The 8,910-nt window shown below is 29.0% G+C and overlaps 1 protein-coding gene across 1 annotated transcript; it reads left to right on the top strand.

Annotated features, from left to right (window-relative positions):
• The first annotated feature begins 3,644 nt into the window (after positions 1 to 3,644).
• Positions 3,645 to 5,442, top strand: LOC109788636 (mitochondrial import inner membrane translocase subunit Tim9). Its single transcript, XM_029269286.2, has 2 exons — positions 3,645 to 3,898; positions 5,025 to 5,442. The coding sequence occupies exons 1-2, from the start codon at positions 3,804 to 3,806 to the stop codon at positions 5,224 to 5,226; spliced, it is 297 nt and encodes a 98-aa protein (XP_029125119.1). The 5' UTR covers positions 3,645 to 3,803; the 3' UTR covers positions 5,227 to 5,442.
• Positions 5,443 to 8,910: the final 3,468 nt, after the last annotated feature.

An 8,910-nucleotide genomic window follows, 5' to 3' on the forward strand; every position in this document is an offset into this window, starting at 1 on the left:
CTTAATGAATAATTATTCATTTAAAACATATTTTTTTCCATTAATGCAGTGCATGCGTGATTTTGGTTTTACTAATTTTCGATAAATTTAATATTATTAACTAAATTATTATTTTTAAGTTTTGAAACATAAGGTCAATCTAATTCTCCTTAAGTTGATTCTGATTTGTATTAAAATAATATTTAATTAACAAAAATCATGTCTTATAAAGACAAAATAATTTTTAGTTATTAGTTTTAAGATATTATGTAAATTAAAATACTTTTAATCATTATAAATTAGTTAATCGAGTTGCAAGATGTAAAAAAAAAAACCAAGAGGAGTATATTTTATACTTAAAAGAAAAAAAAAACCTACTTAGTGTTATCTATTAGTTTACATGGGATTAAAAATTCAATATTTAGCACTCAACCTTGTAGTTGTAGTGTAGTGTTATATCCAATCATAGATTTTGCCATTTGGTACCCAATAATAGATAACTAAACTCCACCCATAATTTATTTGTCAATCGGGTTAACCCATCAAATGTGAACCAAATCGGAATTATATATATTTTATAAAATAATAATTAAAAATTTATTGTATAAATATCAACAACAATTTATTCTAAATGTTCTATTAAAAGAAGTTACGAGCTTTTTCTTTATAAAAGGAGAATGCAAATTTTGATAGGAAAATATTAAAAAAAATTTGAAAAGAAAAAAATAAAAATAAAAACAAATTCTTTTAGACAAAATCAAAAACTTTTGGAAGGAGTAATGAAAAAAATACATAAAACTAAATTATAGTGAAAAAAATGAAAAAATAAAATAAAAATTATTTACTTTTTGTGATAACATTTAAATTTGGATATTTCTCGATAAGTTCCCGTATAACCTAAGTAATAAGCTATATTAAATAACTTATAAAATATGCTTAAAACATGCTATGAATTACTCATAAGATATTTTATAAATTTGTCAAACACTCTCATAAATACTTTTAGAATAAGATAAATACAAATAATCTATTCATAAGCTCTTTTAAACAACACTTTAATAAAAAAACTTGTTGACTTATTTAAAATTAATTTTATTGATTTATTTAATATTATTAATGTAAAATAAACTTTTAAATAGAATAATAAGTTAGATATATAAAAAATCTATAATAGATAATAAATCAAAAATAAACTTTAATTTTATAAACCAGAATCTGACTTATATATTTAAAACCTGGTCTGACTTAGTTTATTGTCATTTTTTTAAATCATGATATTAGTATAAAGTAATTATTGAAAATCACAAATACACACACGATATATATTCTCTCTTCAAACATAATTTATTTCATGTCCAAGACTAAAATTCAAATCTTAAACAACTTAATTAAAAAATACAAGGTGTTATCTAACTAAAAAAACACAACTCATTTCCACTTGTTTGAACCAAGTTTTATCCCCTAATTATGTTTTATACTTAACTTCCTATTTATACCTAACATCCTAGCTATATATTCACAAAGTACCATTCATTTAAATATTTATATATGCAACCGTTAGTATTGAAGTTATGATTATGGACCACTTCTAACTTTTAATTATTTTTTATTATTTTATTTTATTTATATGCAGACCACTTTTAACTTGGTTTTTGTTAAGTGACATTTTGTTTATAAAATTTAAAATTAAATTTGATAAAACCAACAATTTCTTTTTTTTAGTAACCAAATTAGAACCAATTTAAAATACTTTAAAATTAATTATTTTTTTTCTCAATACATGTATTTTGTACCAAAAAAATCTTTAATTATTAATTTAGAGTCCAATTTTTAGATATAAAATTATATTAAATACTTATAATGAATATTTTGTCATCGATAATAGTCTAATAGTCCTACTTTTAACTCAAATAAAATTGTTTCTAATAAAAGATATTTGTGGCTTGTAAAAAAATTTATTTTCCTTAAAAATACCTTAAGTATACGTTTTTTTTTTTGTTGAATAATTAGACTTTTGAGTCTAACTTTGTCTTAAATAGAAAGAATATTGAAAACTTTAATTTTGTCATTTCAAATTCTTTACTAATAAAAGTCAATACAATAAATATATTGAATGGTAAGATATAAAAGAATTAACTATTTGTAAATAAATAAAAAAAGATATTTTTTCAATACTTATTTTTGTTTTTCATTTTGATCCTATTTATTTGTTACAACTTTCTAAATCACTTTCTTCTACACCATTATTTTATTTATTTTGTTATGAAATTAATCATAAGTAATTGTTCATTTTTTTTAATTTTATTCTAAAAAATTACTTAATGAATAATTGTTCATTTAAAACATATTTTTTTCCCATTAATTCAGTGCATGTGTGATTTTTGTTTTACTAGTTTACCATAAATTTAATACTAATAACTAAATTATTATTTTTAAGTTTTGGGACATGAAGTCGATTCAATTCCCCTAAAATTGATTCTGATTTATATTAAAATAATATTTAATTAATAAAAATCATGTCCTATAAATATAGAATAACTTTTAGTTATCAATTTTAAGATATTATCTAGATTATGTTTATAGAAAAGAAAATACTTTTAATCTTTATAAATTAGTTAATCGAGTTGCAAGATGTAAAAAGAGCCAAAAGAGTATATTTTATACTTAAAAAAAATTAAAAGAAACTACTAAGTGTTATCAATTAGTTTACATGAGATTAAAAATTCAATATTTAGCACTCAACCTTGTAGTTGTAGTGTAGTGTTATATCCAGTGTTTAAAAAATCGGACCGAACCGGCCGGTCGGACTGGTTGGATCAGGAACCGGTGGTCCAGCCAGTCCGAACCTTAAGTTGAATCGGTTATGCAGTCGACCCGTTTCAAACCGGATTGAACCGGTCAATTTTCCGGTTCAACCGGTGAACCGGTGGGTCAAACCGGTTCAACCACTTTTTTTTTATTTTTTTTATTTTTTTTATTTTTTAAGGGACCATAAACCACAAAAATAATAATGAAAATTGAATCTTTTAATAGAAGAACAAAGATTCTTATTAAATATAACAATAACTACTTGTTCTAATGTATTTGTTTATATAATATACAACTTAAATAACTTTTATAGTATATTATTAATTTTATATTATATATTTAATAATATAATATATATGTAAATATTACATATATTATTTTGTGATATCAATTGCAAGCATATTATATATGTACATATTATTTATATTTTTAATTTGTATTAATATACAGTTTAATATGTAATTTTTTATATATTTTTTACAAAATAAAAATAAAAATAATTTTAAATAAGATAGAAAAATTTAAAATTAAAATAAGATATAAATTTATTAAAATTTATAAGTATAAAATATATTTAATATGAATATTTTTTTAATAAAAATAAATAAAAACCGAGTCATGCGGTTCAACTAGTGACCCACCAGTTCAATCTTTGACCCCACTGACCCAGTATCTTAACCGGTTCGATGACCGGTCCGGTTTTTAAAACTATGGTTATATCCAATCATAGATTTTGCCATTTTGGTACCCAATGGATAACTAAACTCCACCCATAATTTATTTTTCAGTCGGGTTGACCCATCAAATGTGAACCGACCCGATGAAACATGGGTTTAGGGTTTAAGCAAAAAGCAAAGACGCTTCCTTCTTTTTTTCTGATCCCAGTAATCAGAGCCGTTACTGACAAAAAAGAAAATCCTAAAACCTTTGCATACCTTAATAAATCCCAACACCTCTGCAACTGTTCTCTTTCACTCTCACGCACTATTTTTTTTTTTTTTTGTCTTAATTGAAAAATGGATAAGAACATTTTTTCAGACTTGGATAGTTTTCCCGAAGAAGATAAGCAAAGAATGTCCACCATGGTAGACCAGCTCCAATTCCGAGACAGGTATCTTCACAATTATTTTATTTATTTATTTATTTATTTTTATTCTTTTGAAATTCTCTGTTTTTTTAGTTGTATTGAGATGTTCATATGTATGTTGGAACTCTCTTAGTTAAATGGATGAATGCTAGATGATTGGGATCTGATTACACAGACAAACCCACATGTATGTATGATGCATGTATTATTTAGCTGTGTAGGTTGATTTGTGTGCTTGACATGAATCGCATTTTGCTTGTTAGAGGAAATTATCGAGGGAATGTTTGGATAAATTTCTCAGACAACACTTTCATGAGAGAAAAAATAGAAAGGAAATGAGTTTTTTCATCGGCTGAAAATATTTTGAGAAGCTAATATGAGTATAAATTAACTTATGGATAAGTTAATTTTAGCTTATGAAAAAACTTATTTTATTTTTGGTTTTTTTCTATTTTTTTTCTTCTTAGAAGTGTTTTTTGGAAAAAAATTATCCAAACAGACCCTGAATCTGGGTTCATGTTGGATGCTGCTGATTAAAACGTGTTGATACTGGGTGGCAACTAAATGATGGTTTGTATTTTCATTTTGATGGGTTTTCAACTTTTTATGATTGTTTAATGAGAGAAGAGTGATGCTTAGATCATGTAAAAACATAATACATATATCTAAGGAGGAGGAAATATGTAATTTCTAAACTATGATGTGCGTTGTGTTTCTAGTGTGTGTGGCATTGTATTCTTAACCTATGCCTAGTGGATCTATCGATTCTATTCTCTATTGAATTTCTTAATTGATACTATGTAGTTTTGGGAAAAGTGAATCTAGTAATAACTTGTAACTTTGATTAGCAGCACGGATGTTTTCTGTTGCAGTAACTTCTGATACAAATTTGGCCTTAACATATTAAATGATTATTTTGGTTGGACACCGGATTGGACTGGATACGTGAGAACTGCAATGTGTATTTACGTAATACATTAACACTTGTGTAATTCTAGAGCTTTACCTAATCTTTACATATATTAAAACAGTGCACTTATTTGTCAGTCTAGAGTTAGAAGTTGCAAAGATGTGACTCTAGAAGTTTTATTCAGCCTTGTAGCTTAAGGTGGATTTTGTTGATTTATTCTCTGCTCCAACAAAATTGCAGTCTAAGGATGTATAATTCATTAGTGGAGAGATGTTTCAAGGAGTGTGTCAATTCATTCTATCGGAAATCCCTGACCAAGCAAGAGGAAACTTGTGTTCTCAGATGTGCTCAAAAATTCTTGAGGCTTTCAATGCAAGTTGGTTTGAGATTTTCAGATCTCAACCAAGGAGCCTCTACGACAGATAAAGGTGTTTATGAATAGCCTCTTGACGATAGATTTTGTATCACCTATAAATCATTTTTACTATATTGATGTCCTATTTTATTGTTATTAACCAGGAATGTTTATTACCTGTCATTGTGAAATTCCTTGGATAGAATAAAAGGAAATGGAATTGTTTATGGCTTTGACATCTTGTTAGATGCAGTGTACCCAATTCATTTTACATTTTTAGTTAAATATGAGCTTTTCAGGATATTTGAAGAACTTATCCATTGTCTTTTCCTATGGTTTTTACGTAAATTATACACTGTCAAGTTATTTCTTAGAGGGTCATTTCTCTCTTCCACTGGCTTTTTGTTAAGGATTGTTCAAATAGCAGATTCAAAGAGAAATGTGGCATGGAACCAAACAAGTTCACGCACTATTGCTTCTCTTAATTCTAAATGCTGTTCAAGTGCATGAACCTTTTTTATCCCGTAAATAGTTTTGATTTGTTTTAGTATTATTCTCTGTTTAGCATTTTGTATATTAGTTTTGCATTCATGTGTTAAGAGGGAGAAGGATGAACTCTGCTGTTATGTTAAGGTATTGATTGGCCCTTGAGTTTTCTTTTTAAGAACTTTGTAATTCTAACATTGGAGCAACAACTTTAAATTACTAAATTTCTTGTTTTCTTTTCCTTCCTCTATGTACCTCATTGCAGGAACAAAAAGCTAACTTGAGGGATTACAGGAAGTAATTAATTGAGCTAATTCTCAGCAGATAGCTGTTACTGTGAATTGCTAATTTCCAATGACTAATACATAGTGAATTTGAGCATATACTAATTTGGGCGTATACTATGAATGAAAAGAAACTGCAAAGTTAGTGGTTAAAATTAATATATTACATTTGTGGAATCTAATAATTAATGGTACTAGAAAATGAATGGAAGTCTTCAAATCTATAATGATCATTTTTGTGATTGCATTACATATGTTAGATGAGATTAGTGTTCTCTTGTAGTAAGCAACTAATGCTTATTTTTCTAGTTAATGCATAATTTTGATATCTTGATGACTATGGATTTGTTTAGATAAATTTATTTGGAGACACTTTTTTATAAGTTAAAATTAATTTATACACAAGTTAATTGGTAAATTTTTAGAGAAACTATATAAGAAAACTTTTACAAAATGTAAGCTAATTTCGAATTATGGAAAAAAAAATTCAACTGTTTTTCTCCTTAAAAGTGCTTTCAGAGAGATTTATCATAAAGTCCAATCCAATATTAAATTGCTACATGGTAATGTTTGGAAATGATGTAATACTGAGACATATGAGATACTTAACATATAGCTACTACTTGAAACTTGAAAGATGAATGGCCCTGCTGAGCAATTGGTTGAGTGGACTATGTGTTTTTCCCAATTTTCTTTATTTTTTTATTTATGAAATTATCATGTTTCAATTGGCTACGGGAACAAATATCTATGAGTAACGTATTATTATTATTTGAATAAATAATCTAATAAATTTTTATTTAGTTGAATAAAATATTACTTTAGTTAATTTTGATGCTTGATTTTTGTTTTAAATAATTATAGTTGAATGAATAATTTGATAAAGAATAAACGAGGTGAAAATATAGCACAAATTAAAATATGTCGATATAATCACTTGTAGAAAATAAGTTAACACCACATATTGCAAAATAACCCAACTCTAGATGCAAAATAAAATACAACAATATATATATATATAGAGAGAGCATATCTAGGGATGGCAATGGGGCGGGGCGGGTACGGGTTTCATGATACCCGTCCCCGCGAGTCAAACCCATCCCCGTCCTCGTACTTGTACCCGTCGGGTATGTGATTTTCATTCCCATCCCTATCCCGTCGGGTATTGGGTATACCTGTACCCGTAACCGTACCCGTCAATTTTTTTATTTTTTATTTTTTATAAAAAAATATGATATTTTTAAATTAATTTTTTATTATATTATAATTATAATTAAGTTATTTCTCTATCTCATATTATAATAAATAATCACACATAAAAAATATTAAAATTCTTTAATATAATTAAATTGAAAGTAGGTATTAAATTAAAAATGAAAACGGGGACGGGTACGGGGCGGGTAAGTACATACCCGTACCCGTACCCGATTTAAAGTATCGGGTTTTACCTGTACCCGTACCCGGTCAAACCGGGTATTCCTCGTCAAAGTCAGGACGGGTTCTGTGACACCCATACTACCCCAACACATATAAATAAATCTTGTAAATAAATTAAAAGAATAAAATATTCAACGTTGATAAAAAATGGTTCACATAAAACCTTCATAAATAACCAAAATAATTAAAAATAAAATTTAGAAAGTAAAACTTGAGAGTTTACAAATTACTTTCAGAAGAGAAGGTATAACTCTAAATACATATAAAAATTTATCCTAGAATTCTCTGCCCCGATGTCACAATATCAGAGCACACCCACAACTCAACAGTTGACATTCTAGATGCCACTCAAAGCCGGATCTTCCTCACCTAAAACATCCACAAATTATACGGTGAGAAAAGAAAACATTTATATATAAAGCACACAAGGAAATCTACAACATCATCTCATCATAACTTGAAATGTTATTTACAAGCGTTTTTATAGATATATCATCATTCTATCAATCATTCATCATCTTCACCACACAATTCATAATCAAACAAATCCATTACAATCCACACAAATCTTACAATTAACACTATGCCAAGGCCACGCCACATCTGACACAAGTGATACGGGTTAAGTTGCATAATGGAGGGGGTGAAAAGGTGTCGGTGCGATCCGGTAGTTGTCAAATCTGTGGGACGACCGACAGTGGGTAAGGCCGAAGGGAGCTTTTCAGGTGCCACTACCGAGGCATGGGGGGGCCGAGGTATGGATCGTATGGGATTGATACAACCCTTGAGTTTGTGTGTTTGTGGCCTGAGTAGGTCTCCATGAGGTATCTTGATTCTTTAACGCCTCGTTCTCGGCTTTCAAGGCCGAAAGCTCCCTTGCATATTTTTCTCGTTGCTGTTTCATAACCTCCATTTCTTGTTTCAACAACCGAACAGCTTCAGAAAGGTCCGTTTCGTCAACAACCTCAACATGTTCTTCCTCTTCGGTTTGGTGGTCCTGTGTGTTTGTTCTCCTAGTTATCGCCATGACTATATTCGGTTAATCTTCCAACTATCTTCGTTCGGCCCCACGGTGGGCGTCAAATGTACCTGTCTGGAGGGCACACTAAGTCTTCTAGTATTCTGAAGGCCGAACGAGAACTCCGATCGAATATTCCGTTGAAGGGGTTTGTACCTGCAAAAGGCACTCCAACGCTCAAGTCAAGACAAGCACGAATATCGATGGTAATTAATGAACAGTGACGTTACCTCGTGACATGAGCTATTTATACTAACATTTATGGACCCTGACCTCCCTGGGCCCTGTGACAGGATTACCATATTAGATAATACGCCTCGAATCGGCTTATTGGTGTGATTAACTCTTAATCCTTAATTAGGGAGAGTCCTTAACTCTTTATTAGTGGAAATCTGGATCTATGGATCATCTGATTGCTAATCGGCCACCTGGTTTGACCATTCGAGTGTCGATTGGGTATCGGTTACCAGGTGGCCGAGTGGCCAAGCCAGGTGGCCGAATAGCCTTGCTAGTACAGTTTTAATAATAATTGTTAAAAGTTAATGT

The sequence above is a fragment of the Cajanus cajan genome, chromosome 3 (genome assembly GCF_000230855.2).
Source record: "Cajanus cajan strain Asha chromosome 3, NIPB_CcT2T_4, whole genome shotgun sequence".
NCBI classification, from domain to species: domain Eukaryota; kingdom Viridiplantae; phylum Streptophyta; class Magnoliopsida; order Fabales; family Fabaceae; genus Cajanus; species Cajanus cajan.